This window comes from Gracilinanus agilis, chromosome 2, assembly GCF_016433145.1.
Source record: "Gracilinanus agilis isolate LMUSP501 chromosome 2, AgileGrace, whole genome shotgun sequence".
Lineage (NCBI taxonomy): Eukaryota > Metazoa > Chordata > Mammalia > Didelphimorphia > Didelphidae > Gracilinanus > Gracilinanus agilis.
The window spans coordinates 484,751,440-484,779,406 of NC_058131.1; the positions used below are offsets into that span (position 1 = coordinate 484,751,440).

General features: G+C 35.5%; 1 protein-coding gene across 1 annotated transcript in view; it reads right to left on the minus strand.

Moving 5' to 3' along the window:
- The window catches only part of SPTLC2 (serine palmitoyltransferase long chain base subunit 2), a 149,575-nt gene that overhangs the window by 65,225 nt on the left and 56,383 nt on the right, over positions 1-27,967 (minus strand). Inside the window, exons 3-9 of the mRNA XM_044664963.1 lie at positions 22,717-22,871; positions 21,411-21,559; positions 19,883-20,007; positions 12,792-12,885; positions 9,564-9,669; positions 8,298-8,517; positions 5,917-6,043 (exon numbers count right to left, since the gene is read on the minus strand). Coding sequence (XP_044520898.1) covers positions 5,917-6,043; positions 8,298-8,517; positions 9,564-9,669; positions 12,792-12,885; positions 19,883-20,007; positions 21,411-21,559; positions 22,717-22,871 — 976 coding nt within the window. The remainder of the gene's footprint in view (positions 1-5,916; positions 6,044-8,297; positions 8,518-9,563; positions 9,670-12,791; positions 12,886-19,882; positions 20,008-21,410; positions 21,560-22,716; positions 22,872-27,967) is intronic.

Genomic DNA, 27,967 nt, shown 5'->3' on the forward strand with positions numbered 1-27,967 from the left:
GCTCTATTTCTTTTTAGCTGGGTTCGGAGCTATAGGTGAGTGTGGAGGGGGTGGGGGTGGGGCGGTTGCTCAGCCCGCGATTGAGTGAGAGCCCTTTTTAGCCTGGAAATGTCTCGATTCCACGTACCTTCCACGCTGTGCCCTGTTGTGGGGTTCCTCCGTTCGTCTGGACTTGTTTTTATGTCCCCTTGAGGAGTTTTGTGTGTTTCGGTACTCTGCCGCCATCTTAACCCGGAAGCCTATGGTATTGAATTTCTGCCAATCTTCTTTAAAGCTTTCCTGACACACAATCTCCCCCTCACCCCCAGTGATTCTTTACCCTAGGAATTAAGACCCCTTGGGTTTATCAAACACTATGCTACTATGTTGGATTGCTTCTGGCTCTGACTGGTTTTTTTTAATTAAATTCTTTTATTTTTATATAAGTGTATAATTTATACTTCTCATTTCCCCTTTCCCAAGTGAATAAGAAAAAAAAATAAAACCCTCATCATAAATATTCATGGACAAGCAAAAAAAAATTCTCATATTTGTGGCGCTGTAAAACTCAACTCGTAGCTCTCTTAGCATTTCAAGTTCATTACTTCTTTGTCAGGAGGTGATAGTTGTTTTATGTTTTTATTACTCTGGACTAGTAGTTTATCCCTGTACCCATCAGAGTTCTAAAGTCTTTCAAAGTCAGATTACCTCTTCAATGTTGACCATTATATTCACATACCATAATTTTAAACAAAGTGTCCATTACTTGTTCTGGAATAAGAGAATAGAACTTCTTAGGTTCTAAAATTTGACTACTTTGAAAAAGAGTTCATATAAATATTTTTATATGTAGGTCATCTCCCTTTTTATTTGCTTTTTTTTTGACATACAGGTCTAGTAGCAGAATAGCTGGGTAAAAGTATATGCCCAGGTTTGTAACTTTGGAGGTATAATTCCACATTCTTTTCCAGAATAGCCGCACCAATTTTTTATCTCCACCAAAAGTGTACTAGTTGTTGCCTGTTTTCCTATAGCCCCTCCAATATTTGTCTTCTTTGCCAATCTAATGGGTAAGATAGTACCCCAAAGTTGCTTTGATTGGCATTTTTCTAATCAGTAGTGACCCATAGAATTTTTTATATTTTTTCATTTTTCATGGTTTCTGAAAATTTGGATTTCTTAATTTGAAAACTGCCCATTTGTATTTTCTGGCCATTTGTCTCATGGGGAACATTTAAAAAGCAAAAACAAAAATTAACTTTGTTAAGAGCCCTAATAGTGTTATCTTTTTCAGTAACAGAAGCTTCATGGGCTCCTATACTCTTCTCTTTCAACAACTATTGTATTCTTTTAAAATCCAAATTTTTAGTTAATAAAATAATTCCAAAATTTGACTGACCTGAAAGCTAGATAACATGGCAACATAAATATAGTCAGATTGTCCCCCTCAAGGCAGGAACTATCTTTTGCTACTTCTTGTATCCCCAGTGTTTCACACTGTGTGGCACTTAGTAGATCCTTTCATTGAATTGAATTAAGTAGAACAAATAAGTAGAACTACAAAATAAAGTTTCTTCTCTGTACTAGTCACTGGTGAGATTGGCAAGTATACTTTTGGTTCAAGTTTCTTATCAATCAAAATATTGGTAAGAACATATTAGGTATAGAGTAGGAAATTTGCATTTTCTCAACAGAATTTATTTCCAATTATTCACTTTTTCTACAATTCTATTGCTCAATAACTTAACTGCTGAGTGGGAACACCCAAATTCAGAAGTAAAAGAAAGAGAAATATTTTGCTCATTGATGTGACATAATCATAAAACATCACCTAATAATTTCCTTCACTGACTCCTCCAATCTCATCTATAAATGATCAGTGGATTGCACAAAATTATACTATCTTTTTATTTCTTTGGCTAGAGAAGAGATTCTGTAATGATCACAAGGGAAGAAATAATCATTGCAAATAATCAGTTCATGGGAGACTATACAAGCTTTAATAATCTTACAGAGAACACCATAATACAGGGTACCCTACAAAAAGGCATATCTTGAAATGACTTTTTGGCCATTTTCTTTACACCCAATACTTTCCACCACATTGGTTTTAAGGCAGAAGAGCTGAAAAGGTTAGACAATGGGGGTTAAGTGATTTGCCCAGGGTCACACAGCTAGGAAGTTTCTGATGTCAGATTTAAACCCAAGATCTACTGCCTCTAGGCCTTGGTCTCAATCCATTGAGTTACCTAGAGGCCACTTCTAAATTTTTCTTTTTATTTCAAATAACATTATTCAAATAACACTGAACAAAAAATGAGGCACAGAGCATTAATTTGGAGTTTAAGACGATGGAATAAGGAACGGAGATCTAGATGTTGTTCCTAAGATCTCTTTAAATCACTATATAAATCTAAAGCAGTGGTTCCCAAACTTTTTTGGACTACTGCCCCCTTTCCAGAAAAAATATCACTTAGCCCCCTGGAAATTAATTTTTTAAAAATTTTAATAGCAATTAATAGGAAAAATAAATGCACCTGTGGCCATCACAGCCCCGCCCTGGATCACTGCAGCATCCACCAGGGGGTGGTAGTGCCCACTTTGGGAATCACTGATCTAAAGCAACCTTTTAAAAATATTTATTCCCTTTCTGTTAAGCAGTGACATATTGATATTCCTTATCAGAAAGTAATGAAAATTTTCAAATTTTTGTAAATTTTGTTTGTAAATTACAAAATTCAAATTTTATTAAAAAGTTATATTTGACAATATAATTTTTGATATTTCAAATAATGGTTACATTTTAAATTAAACTAAAAATACTACCAAGACAATAAGCAATCTCAATAATATTCAAATAAGCTTTGAAAGATCTGAGTAAAAGTATAAAGTGTTTGAATTTATGGATCCAAGAAGTCTATAAGTCAGTGAAAAAATATTAGTAGTGTCAAGGAGAAATCTAACAGTGAAACATACATAGATAGAGAGATAAATACTTTAAAAGAGAAACAAACCTTTTATCCTTTCAGCCTAAAAAGAAGAAACTGCATGCAGGCCAAAACTAAACAAGTCATATTTTAAGTATCTGCACCCTGCTGCAGATATGTGGGATACTGGTTTTAAGAAGTTATCAATTCAAAAGGAAATTCATCAGCTGCTCTTTAAGGACAATGAGACAATATCAAATATTAAGACTGCTATGTTGGATCATTCTTTTCTGCCAGCTCAGACATTACTGTATTGCTTTCTGACTGCATTGTGGGCTCATCTGCCTTACAACAATCTTACACCAAACACTGTTGGAGTATTTCAACATAAAAGTCAAGATATTAATCCTTAGAACCTAAATGCCCCTCCCACTTCAATATCAGCATAAGCCATCAATTGCTTGTAAATCCTCTTAAGTAGCACAACACTGGTCACATTTTTTCCTTCTTATTAGGAAGGCATAAAGATGCTTTTTAAAACCAAAACCATGAAATAAATATTACTTCACATGCCTAAGATAAAAAGAAAATCAAACATATTTAATAAAACTTGCTTTTTTTCCCTTTGAGTTGATAGAAATCTCTGTGGAGAAAGTCTGTGAATCTATCTGCCACAACCAGATAAACAAAGCCTTTACTTGTCCTATATTCCTTCATTTTATTGAGCAGGCAGAGATGAGAACAATTAAAACAAAGGAAATGACAAATACATGTGAGTCTAATATAAATTTGTATGGATGAATTTGACTCAACAAACATTAATTATACATAAGATTCCATGCTAGGCTCTGGTTCTACAAAGACAAAAATATGAAGATATTTGCTCTCAAGAATAAAATGCCTTTGAGATTAAATGTTTGTCATTATTTGCTGGATTCCTGTTACCATAAAGACTGTTCAGTCATGATATTTCTTGTTCCCTTCACCAGCATAACACTCTTAATAAACATAAGATATGCTATTTACCCCAAGTAATACGTTATAGAGATCTATACTATGGGAGCAAACAATTACCTAAGAGCAAAATGGGATATTTTTTTATTCATTTGAGCCTACATTGTGTTAGTATTCCATGTGAAGTGTCTGAAATGCCTAAAAGATCAGATCTGATGAAAATAAGAAGGGAATGATATATAGCCATTAAAAACATAAGTGAAAGGAGTTTGGACAGTATCCAATTTCATTTCTATTAATATAGTACTTGTATTGTTCACAGGAATGTTACAACTTTTTTTTTTTTAACCTTTACCTTCCATCTTAGAATCATTAGTGTACATTGGTTTCAAGGCAGAAGAGCGGTAAGGACTAGGCAATGACTTGCCCAGGGTCACACAGCTAGGAAGTGTCTGAAGTCAAATTTGAACCCAAGACCTTTCATCTCTAGGCCTGGCTCTCAATCCACCGAGCCACCCAGCTGCCCCCAGAATGTTACAACTTTAATTAATAAATTTTAAAATTGAACAAATTACTGACAAAACTAAAAATATACTCTGCAATTTCAACTGAACAAAAATGAAGGACTTTCCCATTCTTAGACAAGTTTGAAACAATGTACAATTCTATTTTAATGAATTAAAAGTGCCAACTGTGAAGCAGAGATGAGTTAATAAGACATGATAATAATTAATACAAAAATAGCACTTTAAATTTTGTAAAGCAATTGACACCTAACTTTTCATTTGATACTAGGAGGTAAAGACTGTAGGTAATATTGTCCCCATCTTAAAGATGAGGAAATTGAGGTTTGGAGATTAAGTGAATAAATTGCCCAATGAAAACAAGATTAGAGGTCTTTCTGACTCTAAGTCCAATTTCCACTAACTTTCAGACTCAAATGGATCAAAAATAGTATGTAATTGAAAGAATCTATCTAAAATCGTGTGTGGTATCTAGATCATGACATCTCCTCAAACCTGTGATACGCAATGAATTCCATCTTGTAGATGACTAACATAAACAACATGAAGCACTCAGAATCACAAAATTTGAAAGATGGAGATTTCAGAAGCATTCAGTCTAATTTCTACCCTAAAAGAATCTCTCCTATAACATACCTGACAAATGGTCATTTGGCCTATGATGGAAGAACTCCCAATGTGAGAGAACTCAACTCTCTGAAGGCAGTCCATTCCACTTTTGGATGGTTTTGATTGTTAGGAAGTTTTTCCTGAAATTTAGCCTAAGTTTGCCTGTTTGGAACTTCAAAAGACAAGTATATGTCTGACAGTTTTTACTGGAGTCCAAATTGTTTAAAAAGTACTTAAAAAGGAAAGTAGATAAATCAATACAAGTCATATTTTCTATATGAAGTTAACAACATTCTACAGGATTATCTTACACTTTTGACCAAAACTTTAAGCACTGTACAGTCAACACTGCCCTCTAGTGATTATCAAAATGATACCAAACAGCATAAACAATTATCTTTCAACATTTAGTTTAAGATATTAAAAAAACGAATTAGAACTAAAAATAATTGGAGCCAAAGGCTGATTTATTGTTTTATATGTATGTATGTATGTATGTATGTATGTATGTATATATGTATGTGTGTGTATATATATATATATATATATAGAGAGAGAGAGAGAGAGAGAATAAGAAAGCTAAAGACACTGAATCAAAGAAGCAGTTGTTACATATAATTTTAATACCAAACACATAACTGTAGTCAGTGAAGATGGGAAGAATATACAACTTTTAAAATTATGGTGTTAAAATTAATGTGGGAATTGAATAAGCCTGACTGTTACCTGAAGGGCTTATCTGCTAGATTACTTAGCTCTCAAAGTAAGATCCTTGAATGTGCTGATCCTGTATTGGGTGCGCTTGAGGCATTACAAGAATGAGTTCTGTGAGAGAGACTGCCCAAAAAAGCATGTTTAGGAAGAAGGCCAAAGTGTAGATGGCCAATCTAAGGATTACATTATTTAAGAAAATGAACACTTACCAAGGTTTGTGCCATCTTCACCCATAATACATTTCATAGATGTGATGATTTGTTCCACAACAGGTGGTGACAATGACGTGGCATATACAGCACTATGAGAATGTGTCCGGAGATAATCTACCAGTTCCTGAGGAAGTCCATAAAAATGCACAATTAGAGGCATCTCTAGGCTTTAAAAGCTTTAGCAATGAAACAATTCTCTTACTGGTACCTAGCTTTTTGCTTCATTGTCACCAATTCTGATCTCTTAAACCAGTGGTTCCCAAACTTTTTTGGTCTACTGCACCCTTTCCAGAAAAAATATTACTTAGCCCCCTGGAAATTAATTTTTTTAATGTTAATAGCAATTAATAGGAAAGATAAATGCACCTGTGGCCATTACCACCCCTCTAGATCACTGTAGCATACACCAGGGAGCGGTGGTGCCCACTTTGGGAATCACTGTCTTAAACCAACAACTTAGGCTGAATATAATTATAGTTTGAGAAGATTTGACCCCAAAATCAGGAAAATATTGGAAAAGTACATGGCATCAATATTTTTACATTCAGAAGATTATAAAGTTCCCAAGGGTAGAACCAGTTTCATTTTTGTATTGTTTTTATCCCATCTTTAGTACCATGCATAGCAGGTGCTTGATAAACATTTTTTATATTTAATTCTGCAGGTTAGCTGTTTGTTGAATTTTATTACGTGTCCTAATACAGAAAGATATGTCCCCCAAATTCTAAGCTGAGCAGGGTATACCATCCCATTTTTTAAAGATACTAGGTTGGCTTTCCCAGTTGTTTGTGATCACTCTTTCTGTACACCATTTGATTTTTTCTATTATAATGAAGCCACTACTTATATTTTAGCTGGAGCTCCACAAACCAATCCTTTAATACCCCTAAAGCAGGAGTCAGCAACGTATGGCTCTTTCTACAGGAGCCATAAAGTCAATTTTTTTCAGGTGCTGTTACAGGAGTGCGCACTGTGAGCACTCATGAAATTACATTTTAAAAAATGTGGTGTTTATGGCTCTCACGGTCAAAAAGGTTGCCATTATATATCTTTAATATCTCAAACTTAGTATTTTATTGACCTAAGCAAATATCTAGCATGGTATTGAAGACCCAAAGGTAAATGAAATGCAGGGACAATAATAAAAGTACACTAACTAAATATACTCTGGATCGATTCAATTAAATCCATTGAATAAAATTAAGTCTATCAACTATAAGAGTTTTGCAACTTTTTTCCATGTTCCTTAGCCAGTTGTATTCCAAAAGAAAATGTGTATCCTAGGAAAAGGATGTGTACATATTTGTACATATTTATACAAATATATATATACACACACACATAGAAACACATATGCATATGAAAATAGAACCAAATAAATAAAATAAAGTACATGTGTTTATTCTAAAGTTCAACTGCAGGGGCAGCTGGGTAGCTCAGTGGATTGAGAGTCAGGCCTAGAGACGGGAGGTCCTAGGTTCAAATCCTGCCTCAGACACTTCCCAAACTGTGTGACCCTGGGCAAGTCACTTGACCCCCATTGCCCACCCTCACCACTCTTCCACCTAGGAGCCAATACGAAGAAGTTAAGGGTTTTAAAAAAATGGAAAAAAAAATAAAGTTCAACTGCATAACAATCCAATTTCACACTATCTTCCATTATGGGAAGTAATACTGAAGCATATGCTTGTTCTTCAGGTCATCACTTTTGTAGTTTTCTGGTCAGCAAGCAAAACTTTTCAAACAGTGGTCAGTTTCCCAAAGATGACCTTCTTCCTGAGCATACTTCAGCAAAATTAAAAACAAAACCAAAAACCCTAACCCAGATCTTGTATTCTTATTATGAGATACCATTAGCAGGTTGTCACTTAAAGACTGATTCTGGCAATACCAGAAAAATACTGGATTCTTCCAAATTCCTGCTGTTAAAACTTAACATCCAGCTGAGAAACTCAATTCATCTGGAACCTAAAGCTAACAAAATAACTTCATTCCCAGTTGTTCGCTCTAAAATTCTAGGCATCCAGGATCACTAGCACAACTCAAACCAAATAGAAGTCCATTGTAAACAGGAAGCACCACTGTGTGTTCTCTCAAACAACAGGGCACTCTGTATCTCAGATCAGCATTTAGTTCGGAAAGAAGCTATAAGAATGAAAAACAAAGAACAGAAGGCGCCTTTAGTTCAGCAAAGATACATTAGAGTTACTCACCATACAACCAAAGTGTGAGGCTCATTGGTACTGCAAAATCCAAGTAGGAAACAAATTTATTCCCACAGCATTGCTACTCAAGAGCCTACCAACATGTCACTCAACTACTCAAAAGAGGTTGTCTTTAGCTTCATGCATACTCCCCATTTCTTAACCCACATTTACCTTCCTGCCTCCAATGTATCCTCCAGCAGCTCCAAAGCTCTTTGTGAATGTCCCCATCATAACATCCACGTCCTCAGGATTCAGACCAAAGTATTCTACTACACCCCGACCTGTGGGGCCCAGGGCCCCAATGCTGTGGGCTTCATCTAGATACAGGTAAGATTTGTATTTCTTCTTAAGGGCAATCACTTCAGGGAGGCGAACAATTGACCCTTCCATGCTGGCAAAACAGGATGACAGGATACACAGACTTAGATATAACTGAAAGCTAGTATTTTGGCTCCTGTTTGCTAACTTTACTGGTGTTTGAACAAATTCTGATTGTTGTATATGCAGCAGCAAAAGCACTGAAACTTGTCTTGGTCCCATGACTGAATGGTAACTCTTTTTGCAGCTATCATGGTTTTTTTAAGTGTCTAAGAAGCCTCAACATCTATTTAAATTAAAATGTTATCTCTCTCACAATCCAATCCTTTCAAAGGCAGGAGTTCAATCATAGCTTCCAAGCACAGTTCATGACATAATGACATTAAGCATAGATTTAGATGTCATATTACAATGTATCATTGATTGCTGAACAACTTGGATACCATGTTTCTGTAGACTTCTAGGAAAAGCAATTATACCTTTCATAAGCAGTCAACAACAGAAAAGTTAATCTACCTTGGAAGGAAAAAGGTCAGAACAGATTTTCCTCAAGCCTATATCTAGGAATCAACAAGAGATTTCAAAACTAAAAAAAATTTCTGATGGAAATAATGAAAAATAGCAAAGAAATTGTGTGCAGGAAGGAGAAGAGTATGATCACAGGAAATTTATGTTTGAAACAAGATATTTTTAAAAGAAATAAGCTGACAGGCAATTCAACGTACATAATTGAAATCAGAAAATACACAGTGCAAAAGTAAAACTAGCTCTAAACAGAAGGGAGTGAGGCATGACAAGAACAGCAGTGAAGTCAGAATGAGGAGAGAAGAGTTATGCTCCTAGTAGTGCCACTAAATTTCAATATAACTTTAGACAAATAGCTTCCATAATCTGAACTTCAGTTTCCCTGATTATAAAATGAGAGCATATTTAAAGTCAGCTTTAACATTTTTTACCTAGAGTACCTACCTCACAGGGTTGAGAAACCATTTAAATAAAATTAAGTAAAGCACTTTACAAACCTAATAGCATTATATAAGATTATCAATATTAATGCTATTATTATTAATCTATGGTTTTGTAGAATAACATTACCAAGACAAAGGGCTGCAGGATTACCTGTATATTCCCTCCACAAGGATGAGGATTTTCTTCCAAGGCCTCCGTGTCCGAGGCTGTCCATACACGATGGCATCTTTTAATAGCTTCTCAAGACTTTGCATATCTAGAGCAAATAGCAAAGAATTGTAACATGCCATGCCAAATTTTCTTGTCCTTCATTCATTGCAAGAATGTGTGTATATGTGTATATATATATATGTATATATATATTTTTTCAATTCAAGAAAGGTGCCACAAACAGTGAATGAAATGGAATATTATTACAATGTAGGAGAAAAGAAAAGATGGCCAGCGTGAATTAAGGGCTTTCATTTGGAATGTCATTTATCAAAATTTATTGAGATAATGCTTAAGTTAAAATGGTCTAATTAATATGATTCTAATCTTAGTTAGAGTTAACTCAGGCCTAGGTATGAGACTGTAAGCTTCTCAATAGCAGAAACTGATTAAACTAGGCAAAAAATTCTTTTAGTTTAACTTAATTTTTTAAAAAATCAATTAGTCTTGCCCTATTCCATGCTCACAGACAACATCTGTAAATGACAGCCATCCCACAAATGGATGCACAAGAAAGATTGGTCCAAAGGATAAAGGAATGGATCAAAGTAGATAACACTATTCCTATTGGAGGTGATTAAAAAATAACAAATACATATACCACACAACAATAAAACACACGTGCTAATAATGTTGGTAGTGTCTTCCTTGTATGCAACTAAAAAGATACCAGAACCATGGGATCCCAGAGGCCACTTAGGTTGATATATGTACAATATCCCTAACAGTGAATACAATTTAGACTTTGTTGCATCATCTGCTCCTTCCCAAAAAGTCTATTCCAATTTTGCATAGCTCTAATCACTAGAAGTTCTTCTTTGTGTTGCATTTAAGTATGTTCTGCTAGACTACCATTATTCATCATTCTGCTCTGATTTTGCTAGAAGGTACTATCACTGACCCCAGATTTTCAGTCATCCTAATAGTCAATTGGGACAAACATCTGGTATGAACAACTATGTGGATTTATTAATTTGGAAGAAAAAAATAAAACATGAGATTAAGTCACAGATGAGGCACCAGGCAAGTCAGAAAAGATGATCTCCAATTATGAATATAGTAAGCTCTACAAAGCATTTGTATTAAATATTTAACAATAAATTAAACAATTAAGTGTAGCTTCTTGTTTAATTAAGAGCCTCAAAAGCATTAGAGTTTGCATTCTTCAAATATGGATCACGTACAATGTTTCAATGGAAGAGTCTGTATGTTCTCTGTCTAATAATGGAAGAAAATGTCAGTGGTTTTCAACCTTGAGGAAGTCTTCATATTTCACTTTTTTTCTGGTTATTCAGATAAGCCTGAGACTTGTAAATTTTTTTTAACATTTATTAATATACATTTTTAACATGGTTACATGATTCATGCTCCTCCTTTCCCCTTCACCCCCCCCCGCACTCCCCCCACCCATGGCCGATGCACATTTCCACTAGTTTTGTCATGTGTCCTTGATCAAGACCAATTTCCAAATTGTTGGTAGTTGCATTGGTGTGGTAGTTTCAAGTCCACACCCTCAATCATGTCCACCCTGACCCATGCGTTCAAGACTTGTAAATTTTTAAAGGGCAGCAACAACATCTTTCATATGCTTCGTTAAAATGTGCCACTTTCATTTCTTATTTAAAGTTTATTTTATACTTAGCCTACCTTAAGTATAATCTACTTTTCTCAATAATGGTGATGGATTACATCATCCATTCCACTCACCCTCTCTCCTGAATACCAGCATGGGCCTATAAAATGGGTAGCCTAACATTCCCATGTAGGACTGAACCCATGGTTTTGACCCTGTTACTCTAACCAACAAAATAACTAGCCATAGAGCTTTGAGATGATTCTTTAAAAATTACTAAAGGAATAATTTTTATGTGGAGAAAAGAATTATTTTAGTTCGGGAAATACAAAGCACCCTCAACACTACATTTGAGCCAGAAATTTAAATTGGGCTAATTTATGTATAAATTATATCCAAAGGGCTTTTAATATCTTGAGCTCTTGTGTTTCCCTTTGCCCTTTGGAGAGATTCACTAGCCTGGGAAATAATTTAACTCCCATTTCTGTGACTATAGTTTTCCTGCAGAATAAAATTTTCATGTTAGATTTATTTAGTTTAAAAATTCTAAATGCAAAATAAATCATACCTCTGTTCAGTCTGATACAAATCAAAATAAACTAAGGAAAAAAAATCTGATCAGCACAAAACCAGGGGTGGTATGGTTTAAAAGTACACATCCGTGTCCTATAAAGCTTTTTTAAAAATACAGAAGTACAGGAGGGGAATATTTCTTTGCTCTTTTCATAACAGATGATAGAGGGAAAGGTGGTAGATGATATTAGAAACATGGCATTAGAAAATAATAAAGCTTAAGTAACTCAGTAGATTAAGAGCCAGGTCTAGAGATAAGAAGACCTGGCTTCAAATCTGACATCAGATACTTCCTAGCTATGTGTCCCTCAGCAAGTCACTTAACCCCAAATGCCTACCCCTTAACACTCTTCTGCCTTGGATCTGATACTTCGTATTGATTCTAAGAAAGGAAGTCAGAGGTTTTTTGTTGTTGTTGTTTTAAGAAAAGAATAAAGCAGTAGAATAGTTATGTTTAAATCTCAGGTTATACATTTCCAAACTAGTCAAACGACAACTAATCTAGATATTAAAAAAGATTCAAAAGTATGTTTTCTGGAGCTAAAGTCAAAGTCTCTCTTACAGCCACAAAAGTACGAAAAATTAAAGGGAATCATATGAAAATGTGCTAATCTTCTAGTTTTTCATTTATATTCAGAAAGGAAGAAGAAAAATTTAGAAATTTTATTTTATATTTCAAAGGGAAAAATATTTTCAATATATATATTTATATATGTAGAAATATTTATTCATATATGTAGAAATTTTGAAATTTTTGCCCTAGGATGGACAAAAAAGGGGAGGAAAAAACCCAAGGGAATAGTTACTTTAAAAGGAGAGGCCTTCCTTCAACATTTCACTGTAATCCAACTAAAAAGGTAATAATTGCTAAAAGAATAGCCATCTTTAAATTCTCAATTTCTGCTATATTTTTCCAATACCATTTTAATGCTTGGTGTGAGCAATGGGCTTCTCAGCTCATTTTAACCATTCATCAAGAACTAAACAGCTAAGACTAGAAGGAAAACATTGAAACCACTCACTGTTGTGTTTGAAGATTCTAATGGTTGCTCCAGACAACCTTGCTCCAAGAACTAGAGATGCATGGTTCAGTTCATCACTCAATATGAGGCAGCCCTATATATAATAGTCAAAAAAAAGAAAAAATTAGAGATAACAGACAGGTTACACAAGTCACAAAACATTAAATCCATTAAAAAATGCAATATCCTGTTAAGCAGAACACAAAAGCTAGAAAAAAAAAATCAGCATATAAGCAAATAAACCTTACTTTCTTTCTACACACTCAACTTGATAAGGGATATATACCTTAAGAGATTGATTTTTAAAAGAATTAACCTTTCTAATTTATTCTCTCATTCTAAGAATTCAGACTTACTAAAAACTATGTCTTAAGTATAACCCACTGCATAGTTCAACATATCTCAAAGCACCTGTTTAGTACTACCTCCATTGATGCACATCACAAGGCCTTAGTAGATTGTTGTATTCAGTTGCTGATGGGCTTCTCCAGGTTAATACTTGGATGACAATATATTGTAGGTTCTCAGTTAAAGTTTTTACTCCTTAGTCTTAGCAGGCCCATCTCGATGCCATATTGAGGCTTCAAAATTGTCTTTAGAAAAGAAACACTCTTGTGAGGGGCAGCTAGGTAGTACAGTGGGTAGAGCATCAGGTCTGGAGTCCAGATGGCCTGGGTTCAAATGTGGCCTCAGATACTTCCTAGCTGTGTGATCCTGAGCAAGTCACTTAACCCTGATTCTCTACCCCTTGCTGTTCTGACTTAGAATTCATAATAAGTCCAAAGGTAAGAGTTTTAGAAAGTGGAAAAAAATGCATTGATGTATAAGAATAATTTTTAATAACTATATCTGAAATCTACCCAACCAACTTCATAAAGATTTGAGTTGTTTGTTCTAAGGTTTTTATATATGTGTACTATTTTCTGAGTAGGGGAGGGAATAGAACTGGGACCCATAGAGGCACTGTCATTTTCCTCACAGATTCTAATGGATGCCTTTCCTTAATGTTAGAAATGGGGAGAAGAGTTGAGGTTCTAGCTTTGCTCCTAAAACCTAGACACAGTTCCATCCAACACAAAGATACTTGATTTTGCTGAAGCAGGAAAATATTGAGATTTTCCACTATTTGTTCGTAATCACTCTCAGATTCTGATGTTTCACCTTCCTGTTGTCCTAGGATTTAAAATAATGTTTCCAAAGTTCTTCAACAGGTAAGACCTGTCCTCAAAAGCAGATTTTCCAGTCAAATATAAATCTCAGTGAACTGAATTGTTTTCATTCTTGGTAATGGCTCTATATAGGAGATTGATTTATTGGCCAAAATAAGCCTAAAAGAAAAAAGTTCAATGAAGCTATATCTCACCAATGTAATGATAAGAATTTTTTCTCCATCCTACAAATGGATTTCAATTGCTCAGATATGTCATAGGAATATTCTCTGAGTACTTCCTCAGACACAGTCTGATGTGATTTAAATCAGGATTCAAGAAATGCTAACTCTCAGATCTGGGACTAGGTAACTCCAATAAAACCACCCTACCATGAAAAAAAAAATAAATAAAAGCTGCCTACCAGATCATCTACTTAAAAGGGGCTACATTCCTCCAATCCTGTTAAGCAAGTTAAGGGAAATAGTTTTGAACCTTATCACTTATGGGGTCCAGTACATTCCTGGATTATATTTATATTTTAAAATTCAATGAAATTATTTAATTCTTCCGTTTGCCTACACTGAGATGCTTTATATTTTTTTCTCAAATGGATAATAAGGGAACTTTTCCAGACTAAAAATCAAGTAACTTTTGTAACAGTTCACATACATTTAAAGGATTATTCATGCAGCAAAAAGTTACAAGGTTACTGGATTTCAACAGATGGGATCAGTGGTATATGAATCAAGCAGACTCATGCTTACAAGTGACTCTTTCTGCATGTTTCACTAGAAAAGCAAGGTCAGTGAGTCATCTAAAAGGTGTGTAACCAGGAAAGTTAACCACACCTCAGCACAACTTAAGCAGAAAAATCAATTTTAAGTACTACTAGACTCATTTTAGACTAACAATTTCAATCAATGATTTCTCATGCTGTGCAATGTACACCTATTAGTGCTTTGCCACTTTTTACCTAGGTGATGTCTGGTATAACAGAGCACATTTTTTCACTAGTTTAAAGTTAAATGTCCCTAGGTTCTTATCAGTATAAACATGTAAAATTCCCTGTGGCAAGCCAGGAATAATTTCCACAAATAAAACCTCTTTTCTTCCCCTGCCCTGAGGGGATTTCTTCTTTCTGGGGGTTAACAAGGGATGGTGGAAAGAGTTTTAGATTTGGAATGAGGACAGCTGGGCCCAAGAACTGGTTCTGATATTTAAGAGACGGGATTATACATAAATCATTCTCTATATCTGGATCTGTTTCCTCATCTGTAAGATGGAGGTAATTTTTATGTTCCCTAATAATAAAAACTAACATTTTTACATCACTTTATAGATTCTTCATGGGAATGTTATAAGAAAGAACTTCATAAACCTTAAAGCTTTATATAAATGTGAATTTACTTTTCTTATTCTGCCACCAGATTACACTAGAGCTGCATGCAATGGCAAACCAATGGCAACATGTGCCAAAGATGTCTCTGTGGGCGCACCCATGCCCCTCCAGGCAGTTGCTCCCTTGCCCTCTCCACCATGCCTCCTCGCCTTTCCGTACTTACTCAGGTCTCGACTCAGCCCTTGCTGCACCCCCTAAAAGATTTCTACTTTCTTCCCTTCTTCCTGGCTAGCCTCCAGTCTAGGGGGTGACCCCAACCCCTCAAAGGCAAACCACACTTCCTCCACCCCCTGCTCCCACCTCCATGTGGGTCACAGCCCAGGGGAGTCTGGATGCAGGGGCAGGTCCCCCTGGATGCAGGAGGCGGCTTCCCCTCAGGCTTCAGTTGGCTGGGATCCTGCCCCACCCCCTGAACCTGGGGAAGGGGGCTCAGTCTCTCAACTGCTCCACCCCAGGGCTTCTCCACCTCCCACCTTCCTGGTAGATCCAAGCTGGGTGGCAGCTCCCCCTCCCCCCAATCCCCAGGTTTCACTCACCCCTAGGGAGGCTGGCTACAGGGGCAAGTCCCTGGGGCTGCAAAAGATAGCCAGGCCCTGCCTCCCTGATTGCAGAGTGGGGCACTCACTCTGAGCTGTCTCCCACCCAGGCTTCTTCAGCAGCAGCCCCTTCACTTTGCCTCCCTCCCCCCCCAGAAAGCTGGGTCAGGGGCGGGTCCCTGTGGCCACAGGAGGTAGCTGGGGAAGGGGTCCAGGGAGCCCAGCAATGCAGGGGGGCACAGCATGGCACACAGTGAGGGCTGGGGTGGGGCCCAGCACAGGGTCCCTAAAAGGTTCTAAAAGGTTCGCTATCACTGCACTAGCACATCTTGAGGAAATATGAATGGTTCTCTTGACTCTGACCTTGATGCTGGTAAGTCAACTAATCCTGAATTCAACTGGCACACGGTCAAAGAAATATAGTTTACTAAGAAATAAAGAGAAGAGAATCAGACATATCATTTAAGTTTGTCTATGTCTAACTTTCTTTCTCTAGAATCCTGTTCTTATCTCATTCTATGTCTAGGTCAGTGTCTGCTGCATCCTTTATCAGAAGCCTTTTAAAAGGATTATTTCCTTTAAACCAGTGATGGGCAAACTATGGCCTGCAGGCCAGATGCAGGCCAGATGCAGGCCAGATACAGGCCAGATGCAGCCCCCTGAAATCCTCTATCCAGAGGAGACATTATTCCTAATCTGATGAATACAATGAGTAGGATACAATACAATGAAACTTCGGAAGAGTTGCCTTAGAAACAGACTGACAGATGAGCATTTCCTTTCCTTTGGCCCCCTCTTTAAGAAGTTTGCCCATCACTGCTTTAAACTAACGTTGCAGCCTAAACCAAGCCTAGCTACATAATCCTGTTGTTTTATATCCCTAGAAACTAGGTACTGGACTTTCTGTTCAATGCTCAGAAGCAAGTATCTTTTACTTCTGATTTCAAAACTGGCCAGTTTCTGATGGGCCTTAACTGTAGGTGCAATGAATATTCCAAACTTCTTAAGCCACTCCTTCAAAGCCTCTAGATAATGAATTATTTGTAAAATCCACCCTCTCTCTATCTTATTAAAATATACTATCTTTTTTTTTAACAATATCAAAAACCCTAATGACAATATAGTTTTTATGACCAGTTAGGGAAGAAGTATGTCCAACATATCCTTCTTTTAGCTTTCCTTCTCTTTTCTAATTAGGAAGATTGATTTAAAGATAGAAAGAATTTTAAAGATCATCTAATTAAAATCCTTCATTTTACAAGTGAGAAAACTGAGATTCAGAGCTCAAAAAATTTGCCCAGAGTCACATAATTAAGCATCTAAAGTAGGATTCAAATCTCAGGTCCAAAGACTCCAAAATCAGTTTCCAATATGTTATATTGCCTCTTGATTTCTTAAATTCCTTGAGAGGCCTTTTAGAGTTTTACAATGATACTTTAACCAGATGATAAAAAAGAAACTAGTTTCTTCAGAGGCAGGATAACATATTCAACTAATCCTCCACTATGGAAAGTACTAAGAAAAAGAATTAGAAATGGAAGGGACATTCAAGAGGATCTAATTCAAATTCCTCATTTCATAAATGAGGAAATTGAGTTCCTAAAAAGGTGACTGACTTGTACAAAGTCATACAACTAGTTAGAGAAATAATTGAGGCTAGATCCAATCTTCTCCCTTCTAGTTGAAGGCACTTTTACCATGAGACACAATTTTTCAGCTAAACACACAATGAAAGATTAATTCTAGATGTCTGAGAACTATTAGAATTAAAATTTGCCACTCCTTATTTGTGGTTTTCCAAAATGATATTTGCTGTTGAAAAGCAAAAGGGTAAGAACAGAACAAAAGAAGATATAAGTTAATAGTGAAAACTTCCCAGCATATTACTGATATTTTTTACTTTAGAATTGAGCTATTATAAGGTAGTTCCAAATAGCCAATAAGAAAAATGGAAATCAAAACATCATACTCAGTACATTTGCAAAAATGATAAAAAAAAAAAAAACCAACAACACCAAGTCAATGTGAGAGGGACTACAATAATGTAATGCTGATCAAGATATGAATTAGTCCAGCCATTCTGAAAATCAATTTAGAATTATGCTAGAAAGAGAAAGGGTGAGCGAGGAGGGATGTAAGGAGAAGGAAAAGAAAGATCCAATAAACACCAAAATATTTATAAACCATTTTCCTAGGAACAAAGAACTGGAAGTAAATAAGATGCCCATCAACTGGACAATAGTTCAACCTGAAAGCAATGGCAAGATGTAAATGAGGGAGATGCCCTTTCCTTTTCTTTTGGAATTTCTCCTTTGAAATAGCTTAAAAAAATAAATTCCTTAGCTTCAAAAATTATGCCACATTAAACACAGATTTCTTTCATATCTTGCTAGGTTCTGTTACTCTTTTCTATTTCACCTTTAAGTGCCATTGACATTTCACCACATAGTATCTTGGGCACTGAGATGGCAATGCTTCAATATCACTGATAAAAATAAGAATGTATAAAAATAAAAGAAAATCTATCATCCTAACTTCATTTGCAAATGCTTTCAGAATGGTGTGGCTTAGGTCTTTGAAAAAATGGTTTTCTAAACTGTTTTTTTGTTGTTCTTCCTTTAATGGATTTCCTCTCTTCATTATAAAAATGGTAGATTATGAATGTGGAACATTTCATGCATTATCAGTATGTTTGTTGGTTGAGTTTGATGAATTCTTTAGATGAATAAAAAATTCTTTGTTATACTATATGATCCACTGGGGCAGAGCAGGGAAAGGGGTATATTTGGAAATAATGATAATGTTAAAATAAAACATATTTTTAAAAATAACTGGTAAACACAGGATTTGAACCCAGATTTCCTAATCTCAAAATCAGTATGTTATCCATTATACCACTTCATTGTACAAGGGATGTTGGCAATTGTATTATAATAATCTTTGTGGTGGTCTCTTTGGTAGTACTTTTTCATGATCAATAAGATTAAGTACTCTATAATAAATTGTTGTTTCTTATTGGGTACCAACTTAGATACCTCATTTAATCATAGGATCATAGATTTATATCTGGAAAGGATGTCTTAAGACCAGAAAGTCCAAATTCCTCATTTTACAAGGGGAAGTTAAATGACTGTTTGGGATCACACAGCTAGAAATTATCTGGGGCTAGATTTGAAGCTCAGTCATCCTTATTTCAAGCTCTATTCACTAAACCATACTGCCTCTGCATTCACTTCTTTGGGGGAAAACTGCAAGTTATCTTCTCATTTAGTTGAAAGATCTTTATGTCTCCTACTTTCATTTACAGGAAAAAATTGGAAATACAGATATGGTTCAGTTCCTTCATGTCAACTCCTTAGTCACTGGACAAATAATATATTAAATATAGGCATTTAAATTAGTGTTTGTAGACTGTCTAAGCCCCATTAACCCCTTTTTTATAATCAACTGCATTGGACCGATGTTCATTTTGTATTTTTGTCCATTTCATGTATGACCTGGCAAAAAAAAAAGAAAATTTAAATGATGAGCAACATTTTGGTAACAAACTCCATAATTAATTAGGTTGGTCCTAACACAGCAAACACATACTCTGTCAGAGGTCAGAGGCAAACATATTACCATGATTGGTAATACTTGGTAGAGATTGCTGGCATAGCCATGCCAGTTTCAATGCGGTGAAGACAACAGGAGTTTCATCAAGAATCTTCTACATAAAATGAAAAGTCCTTTAAAATTATTTTTTAGTTAGAAGTCAAAAGCCAAAATAAACTTCTACAAAAAAATATAGCAATAAAGTTTAAAATCTTAAGATAATAGAGTCATAGGTTTACTCAAAGCTTATCTGAAATATGAAAACCACTTCATCTAGGTCTGGTTGAGATGCATGGTAATCCCAGCCAAAATTGAAATTTACAGCTGTTCCTATTTTGTCTTATGTTTCTAACAAAATCAAGGGGAAATAATCACAGTCAGTCTAGAACAGATGAGTTATTATTGTCTTACCTTGCCGACAATAGCAGGGATATTCATTGAGTTGGTTGCAAAACCCATTCCATATGCCATGGCTGCTTCCACTCCCAAAAACCTGGCCACTAACTTCTCTAACTCTTCATGCTTATCCAGGTTTCCTGTACAAAGAATGAATAGCTTCAAAAACCCAAACTTTCCAGACTTAATCATTTATAGTTTTAATCCAAGAAGGGAATAACTTCGTAGACTAGGAATTTTAAAAGGGTGAGGGTTATGCATAATGATAACTTATTTTTAAAAAACAGTTATTTAAATATTCATAATTTGAAAAACAAATTAGTATTGTCTGGGCACATAATAGGCAGCTGACTGCTTGTTGAATAACCTACATAGCTTAATATTTACTACAAGCAATTACTAAACAATGTTCCTTACACACATGATCAGGACAAATAAAGTTTTGATGCTGAATATCACATTATAAGATCTTTATATTTTAACAGCACTTGTCAGAAAATTCAAGGATCTTTAGGGTACCTCCCTCTCCCAAGAAAGATCATCCAAGGTCCAAAAGAAATTCAACGTGTCTGACAGCTCAGCTTACTTTTTACTGCGGTCTACTTTAGTGAAGGAATTGAATACTTTCTCTAGGTGGATGCTTGTTTACTCACAGTTAAAGACTATGAAGTGAATTTTGCATCTACCATTAACAAAAAAAGAGTCATAGGACTAATGTAATCCATAAAAAAATAACAAAAAATGTTCTTAAAACATTTACCATTAACCAAAAGAACCATATGAGGCTAAATGTTACAAAGAGAAAAGAGTCAGAGCAGCAGCACTAGTCAATACTGGTTCAATGTAAACTTTGTAGTTCAAATATAATTTTTTAAAGTTGAATGATGCTATAAAACCAAAGTAGGGCAAAGTGTCCCTATAGCATTCATGACAACCAATTTTTTAAAAGCAGACAGGTTTTTCTTTTGTTCTGTCTCTAAAATAAAAACTAAATTTGATCTCCAAAAAGTCCCTCTTTGTATAAAGCTATCTTTTCACTCATAGTTTTTTCTGATATTCAAGCAACTAGTAAATGTCACTTAGCAAGGACACTTAAAATAGGGAGGGAAAGTCAAAACTAAGGCTGCTAAATTTCATAATCAAGATTTTGGGTTTTTTCATATGAATTAAATCCTAAAGGGATCTTAGAGATAATTTAGTCCAATCTTCTTCATTTTACAAAGGATACAAATAAGTTCCACAGGCATTAAGTGACTTAGCTAATTTCATAAGGGAAAAAAAAAGGAGTATTAATAATATTTTAAAGAGCCCAGTACATAACAGATACTTAATAAAAAATGTCTGTTGAATGAATACTCAGGCCCTTTTGACTCCAAACCCAGTGCCCATTACATCATATTATGCTACCAAACATTATATGATGCAAACGGAAGTTTTAATGTTTTGACTATGTGAAATTTACAGCCATAATTTGAATTCAGTTACTCCATGAATGAAAATTTCCTAACTTCAGTTACAAATGTAACCGTGGGGCTAAGCTTACCAATCTCCTGCCTAGTACTACATACTCCAGCTCCATACTCCTCCAGGACTTTGGCTGCTGCTTCCTTGCATGTGCCAGTGTTCTTCGCAAATCCAAGATAGTTGTAGGAGCCCATGTTGATAACATCCTTAATTATATTTCCTGTGTACCTGTGTTTTAGTAGTACATGGTCAATGGCATTCATAAGGAAAAGGAAAAAAATTTTTCATAATAAATACAGTCATGGTACAAAAACCTGCCAGTACCTGTAGTAAATAAACAAAGCTTAGTCTTACGCTTTAAAAGGAATATTCCTTTTTATTCGAAATCCAACTATGAATTGTTTGCAATTATAGATAATATAATGCTGTTTAGACACACTTTTAGGAACTAGTTAACTAAGGGGAGAATTTAGAACTGGACATGTTTAGCTTGGATAAGTGGCTATGGTAGCTCAAGCACTGGAGTAGATACGTGGGAAAAGGATTAGACCTGTTCTGCTTGGCAGCAAATACAATTGTAACAGTGGATAGAAATTGCACAGAAGGGAAAAAAAATATTAACTATTAGAGATGTTTTTAAATGAACCCACTTCCCTTAGTAGGTAATGAATTTTCTATCCCTTTTGGTCTTAAAGCCATTTTTCATTAATATCATAGAGGGAGTTCTTGTACATGAATATTGAATTAAGACTATTGAAATCTTTTTCAACACTAAGATTTTATGACTCAGATAGAATTTTTGCTCATCAGATGTTAAGACATGTTAAGGAGGGGAAAAAAGCTTCAGCTTATAGTCTGCAAATTACTTGAAAACTTTCTATATCAAATGTAAATTTTAAAGCACTTAAAGCACTTAATACACTATGAATTGATTTTTCAGATTTTTTCCCCTTCTTTTTGGTAACATTTCCATGCATTCTTACTATAACCCTTTAAGAGCAGTTAAAAATTCAGACATTTGATCACAGTAAGAAGCATAAAGTTGGCTTTGATTGAAGGGCCAAACAATACTCACAAAGCAACACAACATATATAACATACATATATATTACAATGTTGACTAGGGCTTTACTTCCAACAAAGTTAAATGTAACAGAAATGTAAAATTTCAGAAAAGAACTTTTGAAACTCAACAGTTTTAAATCTTATTTTCATTGAAACCTGTAGGTTTACAGTGGGAATTAAGTTTCAAAAAAAAAAAAAAAACCACAAAAAAAAAAAAACCCTTTCATTCAATTCATTATAGAATGTCTCTAAAATTAAGTTTATTTTGCTCTTCACCTTAAGAGTTATGATCTGGGAAATCATCCCTAATTTATACTCACTTGAATGACCAATTATAGTCATGGGAATGTCTTTCCATGATGTCCACCTTGGCTCCAGGAACACTGCAGATTGGTCGGTTCCAGTTGTCTCGAATTCGCATGTAAAGGTTCCTTGTGTAGAAGTTTTCAAAGTCCTGATACAATGAGACAAAGTCCTGGCCAACAAACAATAAAACAGATTAAAGCCATTGTACTCAAGGTTAGAAATTTTCCTACTCTCTCACTGAATTCACTTTTTAGCCATCTATCAATGGCAAAAAGTTAAAGATTATAGCTTTTGGAATTTAAAGCAATCTCAAATAGTTTTTAAAAACCCACAAAACCAAACTTGTAATAATTCCCTTACCACAGAACTTTAAAAACCATAAAATAGGGGGGAAGGTAGGTGGCTCAGTGGATGGAAAGTTAGGCCTAGAAATAGGAGGTTCTGGGTTCAAATCTGACCTCAGATACATCCTAGCTATGTGATCCAGGGCAAGTCACTTATCCCCCACTGCGCCTAGCCTTCACCACTCTTCTGCCTTGGAACCAATATACAGTATTAATTCTAAGATGGAAGGTAAGGGTTTTAAAAAACAAACCAAACTAACAAACGTATAAATTTTAAGAGAAATAAGCCCTCTAAAGTGTTGATATTCTGAAACTTCATGGGACCCATATCATCACTAATGTGAGTACTCCCTTAATCATGGAGACTATAATCCAACTATAAACTTTATGTTCTGTGCAACTATACAATGTACTCATGAGAACCCTTCCTCCCTTTAGGTATTTTAATATTTTTTAGATAACATGCATTGGTGTCTACCTGCTGACCTCCACTTTCTTAAATGATGTCTTTTTAAGTAAAACCCAGTTTCCTCTAATTAAAAAAAACAACAACAACAAACGAACAACTAGACACTAAGAAATATTCCCTGTCTTTGTAAGTTACTTGACATAAAGTTATGGATTATCTACCTCTACTGAGCTCAGAAAAGAGTAGGTAGCTTCCTTAACTGTTAAGTACAATTTTTGTCTGGCTGTTCTATTCACTTTCTTAGTTTATCAAAGGAATTAGGAAGAGGAAAAAAGAGACAGAAGTAATCCATGCCAATTCTGTACTGTTACAGAGAATCTCCTTCTTAAACAGATTTTTCATTGATTGATCTTATCTAGTCATTTGAACATAGATTGAGAGCTGGAAAAGATGTCAAAGGACACCTAGTCCAATGCTCTTGTTTTATAGATGAGAAACCTAAGGTCCAGGGTGGGTTAGTGCTGACCTTGCCCAAGGTTACATGTCAGAGGTGGGATTTAAACCCAAGTCTTCTAACACCAAATGCTAGGTTCAGTATTTACCATGCTGCCCTGTAATATATAACATGTCTATTTTATTACTTTCCAGTTTATGGTGTTTCAAATTTTTACTTCAGTTTACTTAAAATAGGAAAGATTTAGAAATCTTTATGATATGCAATATCTTACCTATCTTTCAGGAGGAAAGTGTGCTTTTGAAAAGGAGTTAAAAAATAAAACAAGAGAAAAAAAACAGCAAGAATGGTTTTTCTACAATAAGTCAAGGTTTTCCCAAAAAGTCTTGTCTGCCATCTTATTGAGTATTAGTTTCCAATTTCAGAACTCCAATCAAGGTCATAGAGTCTAGCAAAATGGCTGAGGAGGACCATTCCAAGAGATTCAAGCAAGGTCAGAGTTTTTCATGGACCACATAGGAAAAAGAAAGCTTTGGAATCAGTGGTCTGCACTAGGGCTTGTGATGAATGTGGATGAAAATAAACTTTCCCAGTGAATGTTTGAGGTGCTGGATAAGTGGTCAAGGGAAAATGAGCCCAATGTGAGTGAACTAACCTAGCCAGTGCTTGTTTCCTTTTATACCTAGACTGAGAATTTGTCAAGAATGCTACCCTACCCATTTTACAGAGAGGGACAACTGAAATCTTAAGCAAAGATAGATCTTGGGGCAGAAATGATGGTGGAGGCAAGATCAGAGGAGGCTATTGAAAGAAAGAACCTTTATCTACTTTCCCTATCTAAACTCCCAGGGTTAGTACCTCTCACATTTCCTTTTGATCCCTTCTTATTGATTATAAAACAGAAGGGATTACCTACAGTTTGATTACTAAAAAATCCTAACATTATAACTCCATGCTCAAACTTCTGACCAATGGATGACTGACTTACATAACTGCTCTTCTCCTCCCTAATAATAACTTTTGCACCTCACAGGCTGATGCTGAGACAAAGATGAGAATGTGGTCAGGGGCCAGCAGACTAGAGCACCTTCACACTGTGATTTAAAAGGTAATAAGTGGGAAGGAACAGCCAGGTGGCTCAGTGGATTGAGAGCAAGGCCTGGAGTTGGGAGGATCTGGGTTCAAATTTGATCTCAGACTCTTCCTAGTTGTGACCCTGGGCAAGTCACTTAACCTCAATTGCCTAGCCCTTGTATTGATACTTATATCAAATCTAAGGCCTAAGGTAAGGATAAATAAAGAGGGGGTGGGGAAGGAAATGGGAGTGTCCATGAACAAAATGATTTCCCCATCCAGGTACCATAACTCTTTTTGTTAACATTTTTAAAAACATACTGTTCCAATTCCTTTTTAAACTTTGGGGACATTCTATAAACCTCAGGACACATAATCACTACTCCCTCAATATAATGTATTATTTCCATGTGATTCATAGTTTACAGCCCAAAGACAATAGCAAATGGCTATGAATTGCAGTTAATGGATTAGAAATAGAAAGATGAAATGTTTTGTTTAAAATCACCAGAGTTCAGAGGCATGGTAAGTACCAACATTCATTTTGGGACTATTTACAGAGCCAAGTCCTTAACACAGATCCCAACAAGAACTTTGATTTCCAGTTCTGATTCCAAAGATTCTATTCCTTTCAAAGAATACAGCTTAAAATATATTGTAGCCCTTATCACATGAGATTTCATTCTGACATGCTATCTTTTGAAGTTACTAACAATAACTGTTTTGACCTTGAGATGAAGAGCTTGAAAAAACTCATGCTCAAAAATCTGTCATTCCACACAAAAGGATTTAAGAGTCCATCCTTGACATTCTGTGCCTTAATGGAGAGAAGGAGGCAGAAGGAGAACCACAATCAAGTAAACTAATTCTAGCAGTCAATCAAATAATTCCAGAAAATAAAATTCATTTAAGAAAAATAAACAAGGCAATTCTAAAAATCAGGAAAGCTAGGAAATTAAAGTTTCCTGTCTATTGTAAGAATTAAATTTTAATGGTTGACTAAAATATATGAAAATTATAAATATCATAGTCACCAATTCAAAGTATTAATGCTTAAAGTCAAAATGACCTTTAATAGCTTTTATTTACAAAAGGGGTGGAAAGAGTGAAAGTAGAGAAATACAAAAGAGTAGAGAAGACATTAGCGTATCTAACTAAATATTGCTCTGGTGCTCAACTTAGCCAGGACTTGTTGACCTTCAACTGGAATTAAACTCTTTCCAGAAGATAGGAAGAGAAAGCCAGCTATCCATTCACCCAAGTTCCCTCCAAGAGGAAGATCAAGATGACTTGAGCTGAAGGTGATTCCTGAGGCTGACTTCCTTCCTTGAGCAGACCTTCTTCTTGAAGCTAACTTCCCTCTTGAAGTCCAACTCTTTCTTGAAGCTGACTTCCTTCTTGGAGTTTACTTTTTTAGCCCCAGAAATTCAGAGCCTTTATAGTGGGTTCTTGTTTTCCAAATTGTCTAGCAATGCTCAGGGGGCAGTGTTTTTGGGAACCAGTTTTCACCTTCTGGAGGGGTGAATACTTATCAAAAGGGTTCACAGATTCCTGGATGATTTTCTGAGGGTGTGAATTTACTAAGTGGTTTGCTGAGCTCCTCATTCAATCAAAAGGTGGACAAAGGAGACTTAATTCTGTCTTCACAATTTGTGAGGTACTTAAGTTAGTGATAACTAAAGTGTTAGCTCCAACTAGACAAAGAGCATAAAAGGATTCTCTTTCACAAGTATAAACTCAAAGAGAACAAAGAATTCAAATTCCCTTTTACACTATGAAATAATATCACCTAGTATTTGGACATTATTTTCAAAATAATTTGAAAACTGAAAATTTTAATAATAAGAACTATTCAGAACAGGCAGCTAGTAGCTAGAGTAGGTCTGGAGTTGAGAGCACATGGGCAAAATTTGGCCTCAGAAACTTCTTAACTGGTGACCCTGGGCAAGTCCCTTCACCCCAAATACCTAGCCTTTACTGCCTTGGAACCGATACTTAGTATCAATTCTAATCTAGAAGGTAAGGACTAAAAAGAGAGCCACCTATTTTTTTATAGCCCTATCCAAAATTCTGAAATGGAATAAAATCTAGCACTTCAAACTAAAATTCAATTTGTATTAACCAGAGCAGCTAACGCAGAACAGAGGATTCCCTCCCCACAGCTATAAAATGACATTAAAAAAAAATTTAGCCTTCTCACCGTCCTTCCTTACTTGTTTAGATGTGAGCAATATGTAGTTCTTTATCAGGGAAAAATTTAAATTAAGAGAAGGAAAAAATGGGGGGAAACAATCTATAAAATAACACAGTTTTACATTCCTATTATTAAGAACAAATAATCGTTTGGTAATTTCTTTTTTTTCTTTTTAATTTTATTTTTTTAGAAAAATTTTCCATGGTTACATGATCCATGTACTTACTTTCCCCTTCACCTCCCTACCCTACCAGCCCGTAGCCAATGCACATTTCCACTGGTTTCTTCATGTGTCATCAATCAAGACTTATTTCCATATCATTGATAGTTGCACTAGGGTGGTCATTTAGGGTTTATATCCCCAATCATATCCCCATCAACCCATGTGTTCAAGCAGTTGTTTTTTTTTCTGTTTCCACTCCTATAGTTCTTCCTCTGAATGTGGGTAGCATCTTTTCCATAAATCCCTCAGAATTGTCCTGGGTCATTGCATTGCTGCTAGTACAGAAGTCCATTACATTCAATTGTGCCATAATGTATCAGTTTCTGTGTACAATGTTCTCCTGGTTCTGCTCCTTTAACTCTGCATCAGTTCCTGGAGGTCATTCCAGTTTACATGGAATTCCTCCAGTTCATTATTCCTTTTACCACAACAGTATTCAATCACCAAAAGATACCACAATGTGTTCAGCCATTCCCCAATTGAAGGGCATACCCTCGTTTTCCAGTTTTTTGCCAGGTTTGGTAACTTTTCAACAAACAAGAGGAATAATTCTTCCCTTTAGCTGGG